At 43.2% G+C, this 24,783-nt stretch overlaps 1 protein-coding gene across 1 annotated transcript; it reads left to right on the top strand.

Moving 5' to 3' along the window:
- Window positions 1–2,971: 2,971 nt before the first annotated feature.
- LOC142195336 (C-X-C motif chemokine 11-like) lies at window positions 2,972–15,905 on the top strand. Its single transcript, XM_075265036.1, has 4 exons — window positions 2,972–3,055; window positions 3,336–3,453; window positions 4,448–4,540; window positions 15,337–15,905. The coding sequence occupies exons 1-4, from the start codon at window positions 2,995–2,997 to the stop codon at window positions 15,395–15,397; spliced, it is 333 nt and encodes a 110-aa protein (XP_075121137.1). The 5' UTR covers window positions 2,972–2,994; the 3' UTR covers window positions 15,398–15,905.
- Window positions 15,906–24,783: the final 8,878 nt, after the last annotated feature.

The following is a 24,783-nucleotide window of genomic DNA, read 5'->3' as shown; positions in this document are numbered from 1 at the left end:
TACACTGTCGGCTTTCTAGCGGTGTATAACACCGCATGTGCCCCAGGAGGTGAAAGAGAGTCTCTCATTGGTAAAACTCATTTTTAAGTAAACACATTTCTGAATAGCCTTTAAAAAGGCTATTATACTGCTGCCTTTAAATTTTTAAGACACCCCACCATTTCATTATAAATCCCTATAAACGTTTATGCTCATCAACCCCACGGAGCAACATGGGCGTACCCCAGGGCCTCCGCGGACCACCCAGATCATGCTCCTGCAGTTGAAATCTCGGGTATGTGCAGTTCTGCTCCATTCAGAGTGGTACTGTGTATGTCCGAGCATCATTTTGATGTAGTTCGCTATAGACCTGAGCATACTGAGCAGTATGCTCAGTTCTTCAATGAACTACACCAAAATGACGCTCGGACATATGCAGTACCACTCTGAATGGCACAGGGGCACATGGTAAGTAATGAATCTGGTTCATAGGGCAACACGGTGGCTCAGTGGTTAGCACTGTAGCCTTGCAGCGCTGGAGTCTCTCTCCCCATTCCAAGAGCCAAAATTATTTCATTTTTCAATTCACATGATGGCTCATTGTTTCCAAAACAAAGTGTACCATTCAATATCTTATTCAATGCACAGGAAATCTAGAAAGAAATTCTCAATATGGTGGAATCGGAAAAAAAATGCCTATTTCTTATGAGTTAAATTTTTATGGCACTCACTATTTTATAATAATGACATGTTACCAGTATTCTGCAGGTCAGTACAATCATGGCGATACCAAATTTATATAGTATTTGTAATGTTTTGATACCTTTTAAAGAAAATATAAAACTTTGCCAAATAGAAAAAAAAAATTGGTGTTGCCATATTGTGACACCTGTAAGTTTTTCATATCTATGTATATAGAGCTGGGTATGGCATTTTTATATATTTTTATATTTTTTATACTTTTAAAAGCTTTTTTTTATTTTACTCTTATTTTTAGACCCCCCCCCCCATGTCATTGAAGTCAATGGGAGGCTTTTTTTCCACGTGGATTTTCAGCGCCAAAATCCTCATCAAAAAACTCTGTGTGCATGGACCCTAAGGGGTCTGATTTCTCATACTATACACTGCAATACTGATATATTGCAGCATATAGGAAAATCTGTTCACTTCTATTGCACACTTCCGTAATAGAACTAATGTAATCACAAGCCTGGAAGTCTTCAATAGGCACCCGGTTGTCATAGCAACTGATCACTGATGACGATCCAGAGAGCGGCAACCCGTCAAAAATGGTGGCCTCCATGGCTCCTGCGCATTTTGGATGCTGCGGCTTCGTTTAACCACGGCATCTAAAGTTTTAAGACCTACGATCAGTGTTGGCAGGTGCTGCATCCTTGTTTCAACTAGTTAGTGGCTTTACTCCATCGCTATATACTTTCTTCCAAGGCTGTTTTGGGGCTGCAGTTTGTGTTGGCCAGTAGCCTCACTACCTGAATCCCTCTTCAGTATTGCACAGCCTGGTTTATTTGTGTTTATCAAGCGAATAGTGATGCAGAGTGTCTCCAATTCGTACATTGGTTGAGGGAGACTAGTCTTTACAGTGTACATATATCATCATTATATTTCTCTGCAGGACATGGATTTGATTGGCATCGCTTTATTCCCATTTTCAACTTTTTCTTTTTTTTTTCTTTTTTTTTTCTGTGTAGACAGTATAAGGTTAGGGATGACAATCCTGGCACTACTATCCATTAAAATACTGGTACCCACCAGTGACCTGATATGTTACACAAATACATTAAACCCAAAGTCATGTTATCTTCTTACATAGATAATACTGTATGCTAGAAAGTAACACTTGATTTTTAGCTTCTTTTTGAAATAGGCAACTTGTCTAATAAAGATAACATCACCCCTCTATCATGTACCGACCAGGCAACAAACCCAACTATTCATAGTAGGAATTAAGCTGCCTGGTTGATTTTAATATAGCAAGAATGTATTCACACTGCAGCCACTTACACGACCCAGTGCTGGGTGATTGTCTTGCCGCCATTTTCAACTTTTGTGGATTTCTTATATGGGTACATTTATTTTGCAAAAGAGACACACTGTGTGTTTTTTAAAGATTATGTTTTAATCATCAGTTTCTGATGCGTTACATGGCCTGTCTTACTATTTAGAAAAAGCACTGACATAAGCAGATGCCAACTTATTTATTTTGTCTGTTAAGTTTGATTTGTTGAAATGCTTTACCTTCCTCCAAAAATCCCTATCCTCTGTGATATTTAAATTATATTGAATGTGTGAATATGAACTTAGCCTTGGCATACTTTATTATACTCATTAATATAATTGCAATATAATCGTGTCTTATGTTCAGTCTAGACTTTAGGGCCATTGTTTAACTATGTTTGCCCAATGGCCAAGAATACTAGGACCAAAAAACTATGTTGCATATTGACTTTGGGGCTATTTCCCGGAGCCAGTGCTCAAGTACCTGACTAGTTGATCTGAAGAGCACATTTGTTATTTGGTTTGTTTTTTGTATATTTTTTTATATAATAAAATGTATATTTTATGGAAAGGGGCATTCCTGCCATTATTTTGATTATTAATCCTGTTTTGATTGACTGTATCCCTGTTGCTTGCTCTGAGAATATTTACTGTATTTTGGTAGTAAAGGATTTAATTTCCATTCCTCTGTATTTAACCCCTTAATCACAAATGAATCTGGGGTGCAGTTTGTCTGTATTATTTTAACACTTTATTTCATAATGCAGTGGTCTATAAAAATATCTCCTTGGCTCCCTTTAAGTGAACAGCATATTATAGGAAAATCCCAGGGAATCATCTTACACTTTCAGTTTCCATTTCCTATCAGTCAGTGTTTAGCAGAAATGTTAACCAAGCACTCCCACAATAGTGACGTAACTCAGAGTATAAAAATACACAGCAGCTCTGAGTCTACGTTTTAGCTGTCCCAGAAGAAAGTTCCTTATTTCATCTAACATCATGGTCTACAAGATTGCTGTCATCATTACTGTTCTCCTGCTCTCTTCTGCTCTTGCACAAGGTACAGCCATATCAACTTGCTAATGTTTATTTATATAAATATATATATATATATATGTATTTGATATACATGATTGTTATTTAGTATAAGCCACATACCTTTATTATTCACTGCCTGTTATTTATAGTATATCTATATAATACCTTTATAATTATAGACATTTGGCATAGGTGTCTATAATAATGTAGTATAAAATGCCTATCATTAATATGTATACCTTTATTTTAATTAGTTTATGATTTACTGTATATTCATTACTTATTATCATTAACTTTTCTAGGACCACGTGGTAAACGGTGCAAATGTTCAGGCCCAGGCCTTATAAAACTTCAAATCAAAAAAGTAATACAGCTTGAAATATTTCCTCCAAGCTCTAAATGTGGAAAAGAAGAATATGTGTAAGTAATCTGAGTATAATAACGCTTTGATATTTTTTATGATACCATGTGAATGAAATATGTGACTGTCGACCAACTGTCTACATGAATATTTCCAAAAAATATTGTGTAGCTCCAGAGGTTTATATTACAATGAATAATGTGCCATGTCTTAAAGGGATTTCGAGGAATTAAGACTTTTTGCTAGGAGGCTGGGATAAAAAAAAAAAATAATTAACACAAAACGTATTCAACTGTCCCTGACTCTTATATACAATATAAGATAAAATAAGATAATCCTTTAATAGTCCCACAGTGGGGAAATTTCAGTATGTTACAGCAGCATAGTAATACAGATACAGGATAATACACAGTAATATATTACAGACGTAGGCACACATATGCTGAGAAGAGAAGATATAATAGGAGTCCATAGCAGCTAAGTAACAGAAGAAGAAAGAAGGAAGACTTCATAATCACATTATAATCACAATATACATTTATTATTTTTTCTTATATACTTAGTCTCCAGTTAGTGGCTTTATGAGGTCACATGAGGCGAGGACTTTCATCGGGACAAGCAACCAGGCTGTGACACTGGAGCGCTAGGGTCGTGATTTTTTTTTGTTTTTGTTTTTTTATTGCATCTTCCATAGCCTCATGGTAAAAAGCTGTAATTTCTGGACAGCCCCTTTAAGTTACAAGTAGATATACAGTATTAAAAATTCCACTGTACAATTACACAAAACCAACAGACTTGTGTATGTAAATCCACAAAATGTACAGAAATCTTTCATTCATGCACTAAATCTTAATACTAGTACTTGTGGATATGATATACTGTTGAATTTTGGTAATGATACTGTACTGTTGATTTATTTTGCCAGTTCTGCTTTTATGTTTTCCCTCAGTTAATATTTTTGCCTTTTGTGTGTGCTTGAAATGCAAAATGAAACATTTAAAGATAATACTATATGATAGAGAATTCATATACAAAATATTTATTTAATTGCAGTGTTGTCTTGAAACACTCTAAAAAGACTTCTTCTAAAAAGTGTGTCGATCCTAATATTAAAGAAGTAAAAGCAATACTGGGAGGAAAAAATAAGTAAGTAATAAGTTTATGAAAGTTTGACATGAAAGAGAACTTTCTAGTAAGACAACTTAAAAATAATCAAAAGCATGGGAAAAACATGGCAAAGTCACGCATACAAAGTAAACTCATTTAAGACACAACTGTTACAAATGTACATGGAAGATTTTCTACTAAAGCAAAACCACAGTCAGTACGGAAAATTGCTATAATATGGGAGTCAGTTTGCATAAATACTCAAATCTAAATATAGGTTTACCATAATTGTAAAACATCTCCCTTGCATTCAAACACAATGTCAAATTTTCTATCAAAATCATTCTGCTTGTTTGGCTTATGTTAAAAAATTTGAAGGAGATTTTGACATTGGACAGTAAGGAAACAACTTTTTTTTACTGTGTGAATGCTTCCTTATGTGTAAACAGTACCTACTCTTATTCTGAGAATTCAGGATCAAAATGGCCTATCGAAGTACTAGAGGATTCCACAGTAGACTCAGGCTTTCAACAACGAGTAGTAATATAAAAGGGCCACAAAATCTGGCATAGGACATCGCAGTTTGAAAGTGACTTGATTCATAAATAACCTATTAGACTTAAATGATTATTTAGGTCTAATAGGATATATATATATATATATATATATATATATATATATATATATATATATATATATTTGTGCATATCACAACTGATATTAAGATCTGTGCTACCAACAAAAGTAGACATGCAAATGGTCTGTAAAAATAGATGATGGGTCAGCATAATAATTTCATCTGTACAGTACTGTTTTAAAAGTGGTTGCTAGCTAGGGTTTAGGGTAAGTTCAGTCGGGTTTTTTGGACCGGAACCTGAGGCAGAGGCCACCTCAGATTCTGGTTCAAGAACCAGGTAGCCGTGACTGAAAGCTGGTGCACTGCACCGGCATCCAGCTACGCACTCCGCTCCGGATTAGGCCCAATGAATAGGCCTAGTCCATAGGAGGGTGTGTCTTTAGGCTGAATCGTGACACGAAACGGCCTGAAGAAGGAGCATCTCGCTTCTTTTTTCTGGCTCCCAGAAAAAACTCCTGAGCGGCTCCCATTGATTTCCTAGGTTTTCAGCCTAGACTTTAGGGCCATTGTTTAACTATGTTTACTAGAGATGAGCGAACAGTGTTCTATCGAACTCATCGAATCGAACACACCGTGGTAAAGTGCGCCATTACTCGATTCCCCTCCCACCTTCCCTGGCGCCTTTTTTGCTCCAATAACAGCGCAGGGTAGGTGGGACAGGAACTACGACACCGGTGACGTTGAAAAAAGTAGGCAAAACCCATTGGCTGCCGAAAACATGTGACCTCTAATTTAAAAGAACAGCGACGCCCAGCTTCGCGTCATTCTGAGCTTGCAATTCACCGAGGACGGAGGTTTCCGTCCAGCTAGCTAGGGCTTAGATTCTGGGTAGGCAGGGACAGGCTAGGATAGGAAGGAGAAGACAACCAACAGCTCTTATAAGAGCTAAATTCCAGGGAGAAGCTTGTCAGTGTAACGTGGCACTGACGGGCTCAATCGCCGCAACCCAGCTTTCCCAGGATCCTGAATGGAATACACTGTCAGTGTATTCCCGTATACCCGATATATACCCCGATACCCGTTCCAACGGTGTGCCCCCCCCACCTTCACCCCAGAAATACCCTGCAAGTCCCCTAGCAATAGAATTGGGGCTATATACACCCACAATTTTTACTACTGGTATACAGTGCCATTGTCTGACTGGGAATTCAAAGAATATATTGGGAATACAAATACCCTCATTTCTTGCTACTGCCATATAGTGCCAGTGTCTGACTGGGAATTCAAAGAATATATTGGGGTTACGTGCACCCACAATTTTTACTACTGGTATACAGTGCCATTGTCTGACTGGGAATTCAAAGAGTATATTGGGAATACAAATACCCTCATTTCTTGCTACTGCCATATAGTGCCAGTGTCTGACTGGGAATTCAAAGAATATATTGGGGTTACGTGCACCCACAATTTTTACTACTGGTATACAGTGCCATTGTCTGACTGGGAATTCAAAGAGTATATTGGGAATACAAATACCCTCATTTCTTGCTACTGCCATATAGTGCCAGTGTCTGACTGGGAATTCAAAGAATATATTGGGGTTACGTGCACCCACAATTTTTACTACTGGTATACAGTGCCATTGTCTGACTGGGAATTCAAAGAGTATATTGGGAATACAAATACCCTCATTTCTTGCTACTGCCATATAGTGCCAGTGTCTGACTGGGAATTCAAAGAATATATTGGGGTTACGTGCACCCACAATTTTTACTACTGGTATACAGTGCCATTGTCTGACTGGGAATTCAAAGAATATATTGGGGTTATAAATACCCTCATTTCTTGCTACTGCCATATAGTGCCAGTTTCTGACTGGTAATTCAAAGAATATATTGGGGTTACGTGCGCCCACAATTTTTACTACTGGTATACAGTGCCATTGTCTGACTGGGAATTCAAAGAGTATATTGGGAATACAAATACCCTCATTTCTTGCTACTGCCATATAGTGCCAGTTTCTGACTGGGAATTCAAAGAATATATTGGGGTTACGTGCACCCACAATTTTTACTACTGGTATACAGTGCCATTGTCTGACTGGGAATTCAAAGAATATATTGGGGTTATAAATACCCTCATTTCTTGCTACTGCCATATAGTGCCAGTTTCTGACTGGGAATTCAAAGAATATATTGGGGTTACGTGCACCCACAATTTTTACTACTGGTATACAGTGCCAATTTCTAACTAGGAATTCAAAATGCGCAAGGCTCCCGGAAAGGGACGTGGACGAGGCCGTGGGCGAGGTTGGGGGAATGGTTCTGGGGAGCAAGGTAGCAGTGAAGCCACAGGGCGTCCCGTGCCTACTCCTGTGGGGCAGCAAGCATTGCGCCACTCCACAGTGCCAGGGTTGCTTGCCACATTAACTAAACTGCAGGGTACAAACCTTAGTAGGCCCGAGAACCAGGAACAGGTCTTGCAATGGCTGTCAGAGAACGCTTACAGCACATTGTCCAGCAGCCAGTCAGACTCTGCCTCCTCTCCTCCTATTACCCAACAGTCTTGTCTTCCTTCCTCCCAAAATTCCGAAGCTTTACAGAACAATAACCCAAACTGTCCCTGCTCCCCAGAGCTGTTCTCCGCTCCTTTCATTGTCCCTCAACCTGCCTCTCCACGTCACGATTCCACGAACCTAACAGAGGAGCATCTGTGTCCAGATGCTCAAACACTAGAGTCTCCTCCATCTCCGTTCGATTTGGTGGTGGATGACCAGCAACCCACCCTCATCGACGATGATGTGACGCAGTTGCCGTCAGGGCATCCAGTTGACCGGCGCATTGTGCGGGAGGAGGAGATGAGACAGGAGTTGGAAGAGGAAGTGGTGGATGATGAGGACACTGACCCGACCTGGACAGGGGGGATGTCAAGCGGGGAAAGTAGTGTGGATGTTGAGGCAGGTGCAGCACCAAAAAGGGTAGCTAGAGGCAGAGGCAGAGGTCAGCAGCTTAGGCGAAGCCAGGCCACACCCGGAATCTCCCAAGATGTTCCAGTTCGTACCCAGCCCCGAAAAACTCCCACCTCGAGGGCACGTTTCTCGAAGGTGTGGAGTTTTTTCAAGGAATGCGCCGAGGACAGATATAGTGTTGTCTGCACAATTTGCCTCTCGAAATTGATTAGGGGCTCTGAGAAGAGCAACCTGTCCACCACTTCAATGCGCCGTCATTTGGAATCCAAGCACTGGAATCAGTGGCAGGCAGCAACGGCAGGACAAAGGCCGCCTGCCGTTCACGCCACTGCCACTGCCTCTGCCACTGCCTCTGCCTCTGCCACTGCCACTGCTGACTGTGCTGGCGATGCACTCCAGAGGACGAGCCAGGACACCACTTCATCTGCCTCCGCCACTTTGTTGACTTCTACCTCATCCTCCCCTGGTCCTGTCTTATCTCCTTCTCCTGCACCATCAAAGGCACCATCAGGCGTTTCTTTACAACAACCCACCATCTCTCAGACATTGGAGCGGCGGCAGAAATACACTGCTAACCACCCACACGCGCAAGCCTTGAACGCCAACATCGCTAAACTGCTGGCCCAGGAGATGTTGGCGTTCCGGCTTGTTGAAACTCCCGCCTTCCTGGACCTGATGGCAACTGCGGCACCTCGCTATGCCGTCCCTAGCCGTCACTACTTCTCCCGGTGTGCCGTCCCCGCCTTGCACCAGCACGTGTCACTCAACATCAGGCGGGCCCTTAGTTCCGCGCTTTGCACAAAGGTCCACTTGACCACCGACGCGTGGACAAGTGCATGCGGACAGGGACGCTACATTTCACTGACGGCACACTGGGTGAATGTAGTTGAGGCTGGGACTGCTTCCCAAACTGGCCCGGTGTACCTCGTCTCCCCGCCTAACATTCCTGGCAGGGACACGAGAAGAACACCCCCCTCCTCCTCCTCCTCTACCGCCTCCTCCTCCGCCACCGCCTCCTCCTCCGCCACCGCCTCCTCCTCCACTGTTAGATTGACCCCAGCTACGAGTTGGAAACGTTGCAGCACTGGCGTTGGTAGACGTCAGCAGGCTGTGCTGAAGCTGATCAGCTTGGGGGACAGACAGCACACTGCCTCCGAGGTGAGGGATGCCCTCCTCGATGAGACGGCAATATGGTTTGAGCCGCTGCACCTGGGCCCAGGCATGGTCGTTTGTGATAACGGCCGGAACCTGGTAGCAACTCTGGAGCTTGCCGGACTCCAACATGTTCCATGCCTGGCCCACGTCTTCAACCTAGTGGTGCAACGTTTCCTAAAGAGCTACCCCAATGTTCCAGAGCTACTGGTGAAAGTGCGGCGCATGTGCGCCCACTTTCGCAAGTCGACAGTAGCCGCTGCTAGATTAAAATCTCTCCAGCAACGCCTGCATGTGCCACAACACCGGCTTTTGTGCGACGTCCCCACACGCTGGAACTCAACGTTTCAGATGTTGAATAGAGTGGTTGAGCAGCAGAGACCTTTGATGGAATACCAGCTACAAAACCCTAGGGTGCCACAAAGTCAGCTGCCTCAGTTTCACATCCATGAGTGGCCATGGATGAGAGACCTTTGTGACATCCTACGGGTCTTTGAGGAGTCCACAAGGAGGGTGAGCTCTGAGGATGCGATGGTGAGCCTTACAATCCCGCTCTTGTGTGTTCTGAGAGAATCCCTGATTGACATCAGGGATAACTCAGATCACACAGAGGAGTTAGGGATAGCATCCGATCCGTCACAGCTGGAGAGTAGGTCCACACATCTGTCCGCTTCACTGCGTTTAATGGAGGAGGAGGAGGAGGAGGAGGAGGAAGAAGAGTTGTCCGATGATGTGATGGTGATACAGGAGGCTTCCGGGCAACTTCGAATCGTCCCATTGTTGCAGGGCGGATGGGTAGACATGGAGGATGAGGAGGAAATGGAGATTGAACTTTCCGGTGGGGCCAGAGGAGTCATGCCAACTAACACTGTGGCAGACATGGCTGAGTTCATGTTGGGGTGCTTTACAACCGACAAGCGTATTGTCAAAATCATGGAGGACAACCAGTACTGGATCTTTGCTATCCTTGACCCCCAGTATAAAAACAACATCTCGTCTTTTATTCCGGTAGAGGGGAGGGCCAATCGCATCAATGCTTGCCACAGGCAATTGGTGCAGAATATGATGGAGATGTTTCCAGCATGTGACGTTGGCGGCAGGGAGGGCAGTTCCTCCAGTAGGCAACCAAGTTCTCACCGGTCCACACAAACGAGGGGCACACTGTCTAAGGTCTGGGACACCTTGATGGCACCCCCTCGCCAAAGTGCCGCCACGGAGGGTCCTAGTGTCACCAGGCGTGAGAAGTATAGGCGCATGTTGCGGGAATACCTTTCCGACCACAGCCCTGTCCTCTCCGACCCCTCTGCGCCCTACACGTATTGGGTGTCGAAGTTGGACCTGTGGCTTGAACTTGCCCTATATGCCTTGGAGGTGCTGTCCTGTCCTGCCGCCAGCGTCCTATCTGAGAGGGTGTTCAGTGCAGCCGGTGGCATCATCACTGACAAGCGCACCCGTCTGTCAGCTGAGAGTGCCGACCGGCTCACTTTGATAAAAATGAACCACCACTGGATAGAGCCTTCATTTTTGTGCCCACCTGTGTAAAGCACCCCAACATGAAACTCCATGTCTGTACTCAACCTCTCCAATTCCTCCGCATCCTCATACTCATCCACCATAAGCGTTGCACAATTCTGCTAATACTAGGCTCCCTCCACCATGAATTGGTCCAAACTTGGCTGTTTAGAGGCTCCCTCCACCATTAATTGGTCCAAACTGGGCTGGTTAGAGGCTCCCTCCACCATGAATTGGTCCAAACTGGGTTTTTTAGAGGCTCCCTCCACCATGAATTTGCCCAAACTGGGCTGTTTAGAGGCTCCCTCCACCATGAATTGGTCCAAACTGGGCTGGTTAGAGGCTCCCTCCACCATGAATTTCCCAAAACTTGGCTGTTTAGAGGCTCCCTCCACCATTAATTGGTCCAAACTGGGCTGGTTAGAGGCTCCCTCCACCATTAATTGGTCCAAACTGGGCTGGTTAGAGGCTCCCTCCACCATTAATTGGTCCAAACTGGGCTGGTTAGAGGCTCCCTCCACCATGAATTTGCCCAAACTGGGCTGTTTAGAGGCTCCCTCCACCATGAATTTGCCCAAACTGGGCTGGTTAGAGGCTCCCTCCACCATGAATTGGTCCAAACTGGGGTTTTTAGAGGCTCCCTCCACCATGAATTGGTCCAAACTTGGCTGTTTAGAGGCTCCCTCCACCATTAATTGGTCCAAACTGGGCTGGTTAGAGGCTCCCTCCACCATGAATTGGTCCAAACTGGGTTTTTTAGAGGCTCCCTCCACCATGAATTTGCCCAAACTGGGCTGTTTAGAGGCTCCCTCCACCATGAATTGGTCCAAACTGGGCTGGTTAGAGGCTCCCTCCACCATGAATTTCCCAAAACTTGGCTGTTTAGAGGCTCCCTCCACCATTAATTGGTCCAAACTGGGCTGGTTAGAGGCTCCCTCCACCATGAATTTCCCAAAACTTGGCTGTTTAGAGGCTCCCTCCACCATTAATTGGTCCAAACTGGGCTGGTTAGAGGCTCCCTCCACCATGAATTGGTCCAAACTGGGTTTTTTAGAGGCTCCCTCCACCATGAATTTGCCCAAACTGGGCTGTTTAGAGGCTCCCTCCACCATGAATTGGTCCAAACTGGGCTGGTTAGAGGCTCCCTCCACCATGAATTTCCCAAAACTTGGCTGTTTAGAGGCTCCCTCCACCATTAATTGGTCCAAACTGGGCTGGTTAGAGGCTCCCTCCACCATGAATTGGTCCAAACTGGGTTTTTTAGAGGCTCCCTCCACCATGAATTTGCCCAAACTGGGCTGTTTAGAGGCTCCCTCCACCATGAATTGGTCCAAACTGGGCTGGTTAGAGGCTCCCTCCACCATGAATTTCCCAAAACTTGGCTGTTTAGAGGCTCCCTCCACCATTAATTGGTCCAAACTGGGCTGGTTAGAGGCTCCCTCCACCATGAATTGGTCCAAACTGGGTTTTTTAGAGGCTCCCTCCACCATGAATTTGCCCAAACTGGGCTGTTTAGAGGCTCCCTCCACCATGAATTGGTCCAAACTGGGCTGGTTAGAGGCTCCCTCCACCATGAATTTCCCAAAACTTGGCTGTTTAGAGGCTCCCTCCACCATTAATTGGTCCAAACTGGGCTGGTTAGAGGCTCCCTCCACCATTAATTGGTCCAAACTGGGCTGGTTAGAGGCTCCCTCCACCATTAATTGGTCCAAACTGGGCTGGTTAGAGGCTCCCTCCACCATGAATTTGCCCAAACTGGGCTGTTTAGAGGCTCCCTCCACCATGAATTTGCCCAAACTGGGCTGGTTAGAGGCTCCCTCCACCATGAATTGGTCCAAACTGGGTTTTTTAGAGGCTCCCTCCACCATGAATTGGTCCAAACTTGGCTGTTTAGAGGCTCCCTCCACCATTAATTGGTCCAAACTGGGCTGGTTAGAGGCTCCCTCCACCATGAATTGGTCCAAACTGGGTTTTTTAGAGGCTCCCTCCACCATGAATTTGCCCAAACTGGGCTGTTTAGAGGCTCCCTCCACCATGAATTGGTCCAAACTGGGCTGGTTAGAGGCTCCCTCCACCATGAATTTCCCAAAACTTGGCTGTTTAGAGGCTCCCTCCACCATTAATTGGTCCAAACTGGGCTGGTTAGAGGCTCCCTCCACCATGAATTTGCCCAAACTGGCCTGTTTAGAGGCTCCCTCCACCATGAATTTGCCCAAACTGGGCTGGTTAGAGGCTCCCTCCACCATGAATTGGTCCAAACTGGGTTTTTTAGAGGCTCCCTCCACCATGAATTTGCCCAAACTGGGCTGTTTAGAGGCTCCCTCCACCATGAATTGGTCCAAACTGGGCTGGTTAGAGGCTCCCTCCACCATGAATTTCCCAAAACTTGGCTGTTTAGAGGCTCCCTCCACCATTAATTGGTCCAAACTGGGCTGGTTAGAGGCTCCCTCCACCATTAATTGGTCCAAACTGGGCTGGTTAGAGGCTCCCTCCACCATGAATTGGTCCAAACTGGGCTGGTTAGAGGCTCCCTCCACCATGAATTTGCCCAAACTGGGCTGTTTAGAGGCTCCCTCCACCATGAATTTGCCCAAACTGGGCTGGTTAGAGGCTCCCTCCACCATGAATTGGTCCAAACTGGGGTTTTTAGAGGCTCCCTCCACCATGAATTGGTCCAAACTTGGCTGTTTAGAGGCTCCCTCCACCATTAATTGGTCCAAACTGGGCTGGTTAGAGGCTCCCTCCACCATGAATTGGTCCAAACTGGGTTTTTTAGAGGCTCCCTCCACCATGAATTTGCCCAAACTGGGCTGTTTAGAGGCTCCCTCCACCATGAATTGGTCCAAACTGGGCTGGTTAGAGGCTCCCTCCACCATGAATTTCCCAAAACTTGGCTGTTTAGAGGCTCCCTCCACCATTAATTGGTCCAAACTGGGCTGGTTAGAGGCTCCCTCCACCATGAATTTGCCCAAACTGGCCTGTTTAGAGGCTCCCTCCACCATGAATTTGCCCAAACTGGGCTGGTTAGAGGCTCCCTCCACCATGAATTGGTCCAAACTGGGGTTTTTAGAGGCTCCCTCCACCATGAATTGGTCCAAACTTGGCTGTTTAGAGGCTCCCTCCACCATGAATTGGTCCAAACTGGGCTGGTTAGAGGCTCCCTCCACCATTAATTGGTCCAAACTGGGCTGGTTAGAGGCTCCCTCCACCATGAATTTGCCCAAACTGGCCTGTTTAGAGGCTCCCTCCACCATGAATTTGCCCAAACTGGGCTGGTTAGAGGCTCCCTCCACCATGAATTGGTCCAAACTGGGGTTTTTAGAGGCTCCCTCTACCATGAATTGGTCCAAACTTGGCTGTTTAGAGGCTCCCTCCACCATGAATTGGTCCAAACTGGGGTGGTTAGAGGCTCCCTCCACCATTAATTGGTCCAAACTGGGCTGGTTAGAGGCTCCCTCCACCATGAATTTCCCAAAACTTGGCTGTTTAGAGGCTCCCTCCACCATTAATTGGTCCAAACTTGGCTGTTTAGAGGCTCCCTCCACCATTAATTGGTCCAAACTGGGCTGGTTAGAGGCTCCCTCCACCATTAATTGGTCCAAACTGGGCTGGTTAGAGGCTCCCTCCACCATGAATTTGCCCAAACTGGGCTGGTTAGAGGCTCCCTCCACCATGAATTGGTCCAAACTGGGGTTTTTAGAGGCTCCCTCCACCATGAATTTGCCCAAACTGGGGTGTTTAGAGGCTCCCTCCACCATGAATTTGCCCAAACTCTGCTGGTTAGAGGCTCAATCCACCCTGATTTTCAAAACAAATGTTGGTGCCAACCTCAACTTACTACAAGGGCCAAATTCACTGCTGGTGACAAGCTCTCCTCACTGCAAGTGCCAAATACACATGTTTCAAGGTGTTTTCCTACTGTCAGAGAGGTGGTATTGAGTGTGTAAAGTGTGTAGTTGTTAGGCTGTGATGTTGGGGTAATAGAGGGTCTTTGGTGTGTTAGATGCCCCCAGACATGCTTCCCCTGCTGTCCCAGTGTCATTCCAGAGGTGTTGGCATCATTTCCTGGGGTGTCATAGTGGACTTGGTGACCCTCCAGACACGGATTTGGGTTTCCCCCTTAACGAGTATCTGTTCCCCATAGACTATAATGGGGTTTGAAACCCGTTCGAACACACGAACATTGAGCGGCTGTTCGAATCGAATTTCGAATCTCGAACATTTTAGTGTTCGCTCATCTCTAATGTTTACCCAATGTGCAAGAACACTAGTGCCAAAAAATATGTCACATATTGACTTTTGTGTTATGCCCAGGAGTCAGTGCTCAAGTACCTGCCTAGTTGCTCTGAATAACATGTTTGTTATTTGGTGTGCCTTTTGTATATTTTATATGGAATAAAATGTACATTTTTATGAAAGGAGCATTCCTGTCATTATTGAGATTACTAATTCTGATTTGACTGAATGCATTACTGTTGTTTGCTCTGAGAATATTTACTTTATTTTGTTAGTAAATGTATTTCCTTCCTAAACACCAATTAATCTCTGAATATAAATATTTTTTTTTTACAGTAAACATGTACATCTTTATACAGAGTTATGCTAATTAATATTCTCTTTTTCTAGGAAAACAAAACACATTAAAGTTATCAGACACCCCACAACATTGGTAGAAATGACCTCATGAGGACCAATTTTGTCAAAGATGAAGCTATAAAAAAATAATTTATGTTTATTTCTTCACATGTTTATTTTTTTATTTTGAACATTACGTGCAAAGAAAAAATCCTTAAATGCTGTTTAATTTTTAATAAAGAAAGCTTAATTTTTGTTTAATGAAAACTTATATAATTTTCCAATAACTTACTGCATAAAATTTTAGGATCTCTTCTTATTGTCATCAAAATTCTTCAAAAACTGTCTTTGTCAAGTAACGGACAAAGAGGTACAGGGCTTACTACAACACTTAGTTCTGAAAACTATACTAGAACATGCAACATACTTCTTTACATGACAAGGGTACGTTTTGATCAATCTTACGGACAGCAAGCAGAGATTTTAAAACTGAGAATTGATGCTGAAAACAAATTGAACAAGTGCGTGACAATTTCCTGTTATATACAGTATGTGCTATATGTTTTCTAAAACTAAAATACCATTTTAATCTTTGCAAAGGTTATAGTTATAGGTCAAGTCCACCATTACTTACTTCTATTTTAAACACTTTGTATAAATGTATTTATGTACATAATGTATTTCATATGCAATTGTTTTACTATTCCAGATGTAAATATATTACTATTAAACATGTTTGACTGGAAAATATTATGAAATGTCTTATTAAAATATATGTTAATGAAAAAAGTAACAAAAGGAATAATAATAAATAAATCTCTGTGGGATTTTTTTACAACTATAACTTTTCACAGTAATGCAAACACATGGCTAAAAATGTGTTTATTTCATTTGTGTATATTGGAACATCACAAAAAAAACCTGAAAATTAAAGACAAATTAGACATAATTTCACTCAAAACTCTGAAAATGGGTCGGTCAAAATTGCTGGCACCTTTTCAAAAAGGTAAATAACTTTACATCAAGCATGTGATGCTTGTTCAAACTCACCTGTGGCAAGTAACAGGTGTGGGCAATATAAAAATCACTATAAATAAAACTCAAGCAGTTGTAGAATATTTATTTGTCTATAGGACTCTCATGAAAAATACCTGACTGGTATAAACAATATTAAACTATAGTTTATTAATCTCAATTAAAATGTATTAAAATCATCCACTCAATAAAGAACATAGTGGGGTTGTATAAAGCTACCTCAAAAAATATATATTGCAGGGTATCCTCTCATGTGTAAGAGTATATGCTGCAGGGGAGAGAGCAGTCTGCATGAAATTATAACATTTTTTGCCTTTTCTCTCAGTTTTTTGTGTTGTTCCAATACACCAAAGAAAATAAACATGTGTATAATAAAACATGTGAAGTACTAAAACAATAGCATAATGCAATGGTGTATAGTCTAGGACAGGGTTGGGTAATTAATTTTCTCATGGGGCCGCATAAGAAATTGAAATTATGCTAAAGGGCCGCTCCGCTGCAAATTTAGCTCCACCCACTTCTACGTTGACTCCGCCCATTCCCAATCATCTTTCCAAAGTATAATCTTCCTACAGTCACCCGTACATTATATGTCCCCACATTATAATGTCCCCTTCCAACTGCCCCACAGTATTACGTCCTTCTCCTGGTGCCCCAGTTTAAACTAAGGGAAACTAGAGGGGACATGAAACTGGAGCAGCTGGAGGGGGACATTAAACAGTAGAGGTAGTTGGAGCGGGTCAATAAATTAATGACAGCTGGAGCGGGACATGAAACTGGGGGCAACTAGAGGGGGACATTAAAATTGGGCAGCTGGAAGCAGACATTAAACCGTAGGGGTAGCTGGAGGGTGACATTAAACTTGGGCAACTAGAAGCAGACAGGTCCCCCTACAGCTACCTCCATGGTTTAATTCCCCCTCCAGTTGTCCCCAGTTTAATGTCCCCCCAGTTTAAGTGCCCCTTCATCTGCCCCATTTCATGTCCCCCCTCCATTTCTCCCTCAGTTTCATGCCCCCCCTCCATCTGCCCCATTTCATGTCCCCCCTCCATCTCTCCCCCAGTTTCATGTCCCCCCTCCATCTCTCCCCCAGTTTCATGTCCACCCCTCCATCTGCCATCTCTGCCCTAGTATAACATTCCCCTTCCATCTCTGCCCCTAGGTTACTGAGACACACACACAGACAGACACACACATACAGACAGACACACACACACACTCCACCCTGCATCTCACACACTCCACCCTGCATAGTACCTTATGACACACACCACATGTCTCCATCTTCTTGGATAGTCCTGCCGGAACTAAGACACGCCTCCCTAGACACACCTCCCTAGACACGCCTCCCTAGTCAAGCTATTCGAGTCGGTCTGAATCAGTCAGAGGGCCAGATATGGCCCAGGGGCCGTGCTTTGCCCAGGTCTGGTCTAGGATGAAGTAAAACCTTTATTTGAAATGTTTCTTTTAAACATAACATCTTCTCAAAGCCTTAACAGTTTGGGATGTCTCCAAGAACAAATAAAATAGTCAGCTTCCGAGCCCAAACATTTAAACAAAATAATTTACACTTCATAAAATAATACAGTAAAGTTTAAACACAAATATAAATTGTGTTATTCTATGACTGTAGCTGGACGAAACCATTGCGGTACTTTTATAAATACCATTCCAATATATCTTCAATTTCTTTGGGAGGATCTGTGCTATGTGCCTTGTGTATAAGACTTAGATATTACACTGATCAAATTTTATAGGGGTTTCCCAATGTTAATTAAAAAATGTAAATACAGGGGACACTGTAACGTAATATAAATAAATCCTAAAATAAGTAAATCCTTACCACTCTAGGCCCCCTCTATTCCAGCCCCACTCCCATTCTGTTCCCAATCAAACTCCCTCCCCTTTGTCCACATCACAAAGGTCAGTCATGTGATATATGACTATTGCAGTCAATCATTCAACTCAATGGTAATACTACTGATATTTGACCTAAGATGTTGCACTTTCTAGTGATCACATGATTATATCACATGATACCAGCTTTCGCAGAAAAGTATGGAGCTCAAAGGGGACCAGAGCAGGAGCAGAATTAGACCGAGGCGACTCAGAGGGTTGAGTATTTATTATTACCTCTCCCCCAAGGAATTTTTATTAGAAAGGTCATATGGAGTTGGACTAAAAAGATGCAGTTAGGTGAATAAATCCACATTATTTCATTTTTATCCATTTGAGTACTGCATCTATTTTTTGTATTTGTTTGTGTGGGATGAGAGCCTACCCCTCAGAGAATTTTGCACTGTATTTCCCTGTTGGTAGTGCTACTATCTTTTTTTTTATGACTTTGTTTAGGTGTTTTACTGGACAACCTCTTAAAAAGAGAGGAGTAAACCTCTCAAGATTCAGGTCCAAGATTTGTTTTAGGTCAAAAAAGTTCAATGAACTGAAATTGGCTTAAAACATAGTACTAGAGATGAGTGAACAGTGAAATATTCGAGATTCAAGATTCGTTTCGAGTAGAGCCTCAATATTCGACTACTCGATCGAATATCGAATCCCATTATAGTCTATGGGAAAAAATGTGGGTTTCAGGGGAAACCACTATTCCACTAAAGGAGAGTCACCAAGCCCACGAGTAGCAGGAGGAGAGTGTTTAGGAGGAGCACTGTGCAGTTAAAGCGCACGGACCCCATTATAGTCTATGGGGACCGTGCGCTTTAACTGCACAGCACTTGCAGTTGCGCTGATAAAAAGTCAGCTCCCTCGTAACAGCAAGCTGCCAGCTCTCCTGACTAGCAAGGACGAGCCTGCTGCAGAACCAGTGTTGATTTGCCGCAGGCTCGTCCTTGCTAGTCAGGAGAGCTGACAGCTTGCTGTTATGAGAGAGCTTACTTTTTTTTAATAAGAATGAATAGACCAGTGTTGATTGGTCAGTGTACAGCATTCGGCCAATCAACGCTGGTTCTGCCAGGCTCGTCTGTGAGGAGGTGGAGTCTAAGATCGGACCACAGCAGTCTCCACTGTGGTCCGATTTTAGACTCCGCCTCCTCACAGACGAGCCTCCAGCAGGGCCAGCGTTGTTCGGCCGAATTCTGTAGACTGGCCAATCAACGCTGGTCTATTCATTCCTATGAGAAAGAGAATCAGCTCCCTCATAACAGCAAGGTGCCAGCTCTCCTGGCTAGCAAAGACGATGGTTCTGCAGCAGGCTCATCCAGTTTAGTTTGCGCAGAATTTGCAGTTATTCGCCACATGTTATTCGAAAAACATTCCTAATTTGGTTGTTAAGCAATGGATTGCTGGTTGAAGACTGGTTCCTTCAGAAAAGCAGTTAATACCACTGACACAGACCCTCCATTAGGAGCAGCGGCTTCAACATCGAACAGGTATGTTCAAATATTATGTTAAAAAGTTAAAATATGGATGTTGTGATTATCCAGAACTTCTGAATTCAAGATCCATACTCTACTGTGTTGAAAAAACCAGCTTGCTTAACGCCTCAGCAGTATGAGGGCCTGATAGATTTGACATCGGCTTCTGCGATAAAAGGACATTTTAAAAGTAAATCGCTGGTGCGAACTCAAAGACGAATTTAAAATTTTATTAGATAAAGCAAAAATTATTCTTCTTCCTTTTGCAACAACATACCTATGTGAAGCAGCATTCTCTGCCTATGTGGCCACTAAAACAAAATATAGATCTCGACTGAATGCGGAACCTGACATTCGATTGCAGTTATCCCAAATTCAACCAAATATTGATGGCACCTATGTAGGTTTTAGGTAAAATATGTTAAGTGCTCCCTATAGAATTTCTGTCCTGAATAGTGTTCCTCGACTCAAAAAGTTTGGGAAACGCTGGTCTAGACCATCTTTATGTAGAGCAACAATTCTTTTTTTCATATCCTCATAGAGTTTCTTGCCACGAGGTGCCATGTTGAGCTTCCAGTGACCGCTATGAGAGAGTGTGAGTATGATAGCACCATATTTAAGACATCTGCTGCCCATTCACACCTGAACCTTATAACACTAATGAGTCACATGACACCAGGGAGGGAAAATGGCTAATTGGGCACATTTGTTTATTGAAAATTATTTCAAAGTAATAAGAAATCAGAGACCTTGCATTGTGCAATAATTGTTGTATTGGGACCAAATCAAGTCAAAGACAGGGATTGCATTGTTCAAGGAGGCTGTCAGGTATTCCAGGTTGCAGACATCCTTGACTCAGTCCAGGATATCAATATCAGTGGGAGGGTTGACAGATGTCTATCTTAATGCAAGTAGGGTTTGGACTGCTTGCACATGAATTTATCATTTGTCAATGTAGAAAAAATTCCCATACAGAAGAAGACCATGTGTAGTTGCTGCCACCAACAGCAGCAGTAGAAATGTGTTTGCCATTACCACCATCAGTGCCATCACCCCCACTCTGTTAAGTGTTCCCCAGGCATGTTTTTGGGATGGTGGGCCTGCGCATTGGCTGGAATTGTTATTGTCACCACTGCCACCACCCTCTTCATCTGATGTCACCTTGCTACCATGACTTGGTAACTACAGAGATGTCATCTTCTATTGTAACCCTGTGTATCTTGTCAGTAATATGAATGAGAAGACTTCTACAAATAGTAATAATGCCCCCCTTGTGCCCTCCCCATAAGCAATAGGTAAAAGTGCTCTAATAGTTCCCCCTGCATGTAATAGCTCTCTCCACATAGGTAATATTGCTTTCCGCACTCACGTAGTAGTCATACTCCAGCAAGTAATACTACTCCTCCCATATTGGTAATATTGCCCTAATTATCCACTGACATAGATAATGGTGCCCCTCCCACAGTTAATAGTCACCCCCATAGGTAATGGTGCCCTGATAGTCCCCCCAAAGATAGATATTAGTGCACCCAATAGATAATAGTTATCTCGAACCCTCCCCCACAAAGGTAATAACACCCCACCCCTTATACTGTGCAGGCCCCACTATTGTATTGCATTGTAAACCTATGCTCTCTACTTACACAGTGGTAGTGTGCATGGAAGAGTGCATCTCTTCTTTACTATTACCGACTCCTCTGTTTCCTGCTATCGTACTACTACTGGTAGTTATGAGGGCTAGAGACAGGAGAGTATGTGTATAGGAGTAGAAGAAATACACAGGCTACCATGTCATTGCATCATTGCATCAGGTAGGCATTCAATTCAATACAGTAGGCAACAGTAGCATGGCAAGGGGGGGGTCAATAGAACCCCCTGACATAGTGGTTCCCTTGCAAATGTAACTGCTGTGACCTCTGTAGCTACAGCACTGGGAATAGCCAAAATCTTTCAATAACAGTGACGGCGGCATGTTTCCAATTAAAGCAACCACAAATCACCAATAAAGTAATATGATAATTAAGTTTTTAATGCATATACAATGGCAAGCACAGTAGTATTTCAGCTTAAAGGGGTTGCCCAAAAATTGGAAAAACATGCTCACCTGTCCCCAGTTCTCTATTGTCCACCATCGCATTCCATTTGGTCATGCACTGTGCCTGCATCCCTTGTGTCCTGAAACTCATGTCACCATCGAGACCAATCAGCAGTCTCTTGAGAGGGACCAGTGATGTCACTCACCTGCGACCTCTAAGTGGTCTCAGTGGTCACATTGGACCACTTGGACTTCCAGGGACTGAGACATAGTGCACGACCTAACATGCTGCAATGGCAGACAACAGAGCACTGGCGACAGGTTGGTATGTCGTTATTTTTTGTTTTTGTTTTTTTTTTAAATGTTACACCTCCCCCAGGGTCCTTCCATATTTTCTCCAATTCCTGGACAACCTCCTTAAACTTGACAATGAAACTAAAAGTCTTGTTTCTGGGAAATTTGGATATTTCCCCTATGTGTCATTTGTTATTAAAATGTAGAATCAGTCTTTTTTCAGGAAGTCGCTTTGTCTGCTGATGAAATACATAAACAACACCATAAGGAATGAAAGTTCAGTTTTGTTTATTCGAATGAGGGAAGAAATTTTGACCGAAAGGTCCTGCAAAGGGAAGCATGCTGGACCTTTGTCCTTGATACTGTACATCCTAAGGGCATTTCTTATAGTTGCTTCTTATGACTTGTCCTGTCAATTTACAATGCATTTGGGATCTTGACTGTCTTGATCCTATTGATTTGGAGGGTTATCCCATTATATATTCTCTCTATATGCCTCTAATATTTTGTAGTCCATCAGACCAGTTTATGGGGTTGTGTCAGTGTTTCTGTAATGGGGACATTAGCTTTATTAGAAATATATGTCGCTTTAGTCATGTCATGGATATTTACCCTTATGAAGTGTGTCCGCGATTAGTTTGCCTGGGGTTACTAATGATGCTCTATGAGTGTTGCTATTGCATGGAGACGGCATATACAGTCATGTCTTGGCACTGGGTGTAGCTCCGTCATCATTTTTCATGTGCAGAGGCGAATGGAATGCCTGTACAGAGACCAGGTGCAGATGTGAAGCCTGACATCAAAAGCTGGTAAACAGATCCCTGCCCACAGTGACAAAAGATTTTAGTGAACATTTATTGACATAAAACTTGCATGAGTTTATGTAATTGAAGAAGATGTTTAAAGGGGCTCTATCAGCAAAATTTTGCTGTATGAGCCCCACATATGCATGAATAGCCTTTAAAAAAGCTATTCAGGCACTGCTAAACTTATTTTAAACCCCCGTCCCATTTTAAAATAAAACTATAAAAACATATATGTAAATCATACCTTTGCATGCTTATGGCGGTCGTGCACGATACCACGTCATCTTCTGGAACGTCTACCTCTTCTTTCTTCTTTCTTCCTCCAGTCCTGGCTCTTCCCGGCTTCATCTTTAGCTTCTTCCGGCGGTTCAAATACGATTGGTTGAAATCCGGCGTGTACGCAGTAGCGCTCCCTACGGAGCTACTGCACACACTCCAGCGCCATTTTTCTCAATGGTAGTGCCGGGGGAGTGTGAGCAGTAGCTCTGGAGCGAGCGCCACCGTGCACGCACTGGATTTCAACCAATCAGATTTGAACCGCCGGAAGAAAATGAAGATGAAAACGGGGAAGAGCCAGGACCGGAGGGTGTCACCGAAAGAAGAAGAAAGAAGAGGTAGGTGCGCCAGAAGATGACGTCGGAGCACGTTCAGGTATGATTTACCTATATGTTTTTATAGTTTTATTTTAAAACGGGACGGGGGTTTAAAATAAGATTAGCGGTGCCTGAATAGCCTTTTTAAAGGCTATTCACGCATATGTGGGGCTTATACAGCAAAATTTTGCTGATAAAGCCCCTTTAAAGGTGTTGCAGATGGTAAAAAAGCATTCTGTACTTACACTGTGCTGTATTTTACACTTAAAGAGGACCTTTCACCACCTGGGGCACATGCGGTTTTATGTACTGCTAGAAAGCCGACAGTGCACTGAATTCAGTGCACTATCGACTTTCACGTTTTGTGCCCCCCGGTGAAGAGCTATCGGTGCTGGTACCGTAGCTCTTCACTGTCCAAAAGGGCATTTCCGACAGTCAGTCATGAATGCCCTTCCACACAATAGCGTCTATTGCGCTGTATTGTGAGAGCGGTGAGGAACGTTCCTCACTGCTCAGTGTCATGGCTGGGTGTAAGGAATGCCCCCTCTCACAGTACAGCGCAATAGACGCTACTATGAGGAAAGGCGTTCTTGACTGACTGTTATAAATGCCCTTCTGACAGTGAAGAGCTATGTTACCGGCACCGATAGCTCTTGACCGAGGGCATAGAACGGGAAAGTCAATAATGCGCTGAATTCAGCGCACTGTCAGCTTTCTAGTGGTGCATTACACCGCATGTGCCCCAGGAGGGGAAAGGTCCTCTTTAACCGGTTAAGGACCAGGCCCAAAAGTATGTTAAAGACCAGGCCTTTTTTTTCAAAACTGACATGTGTCACTTTAAATGGCAATAACTTTGAGACGGTTTAACTTACACAAATGATTTTGAGATTGTTTTTTTCATAACACATTATACTTCATGTTAGTGGTAAATATTAATCAATGTTTTTGTATTTATTTATAAAAAAACTAGGAAATTTGATGGAAATTTGGAAAAAATTGCAATTTTCAAAATGTGAAATTCTCTGCTTTTCAGGCAGATAGTCATACCACCCAAATACATGAATAAATATTATCTCCCATATCTCTGCTTTATATGGGCATCATCTTTTGATTGTCTTTTAATTTATTTTGGACGTTACAAGGCTTACAAGTGTAACAGCGATTTTCTAGATTTGCAAGAAAATTCTCCAAACCAATTTTTTAGGTACCGCTTCAGTTCTGTAAGGAATTATAAAGGCCTATATAATAGAAACCCCCATAAATCACCCCATTTTCAAAACTACACCCCTCAAATTATTCAAAACAGCATTTGGGATGTTTGTTAACCCTTTAAGTTTTTCATAAGAATAAACATAATATGGAAG

Source organism: Leptodactylus fuscus, chromosome 1 (assembly GCF_031893055.1).
Source record: "Leptodactylus fuscus isolate aLepFus1 chromosome 1, aLepFus1.hap2, whole genome shotgun sequence".
Lineage (NCBI taxonomy): Eukaryota > Metazoa > Chordata > Amphibia > Anura > Leptodactylidae > Leptodactylus > Leptodactylus fuscus.
The sequence above is the reverse complement of the archived record's forward strand: the minus strand, read 5'-3'. Positions and strand labels throughout refer to the sequence as shown.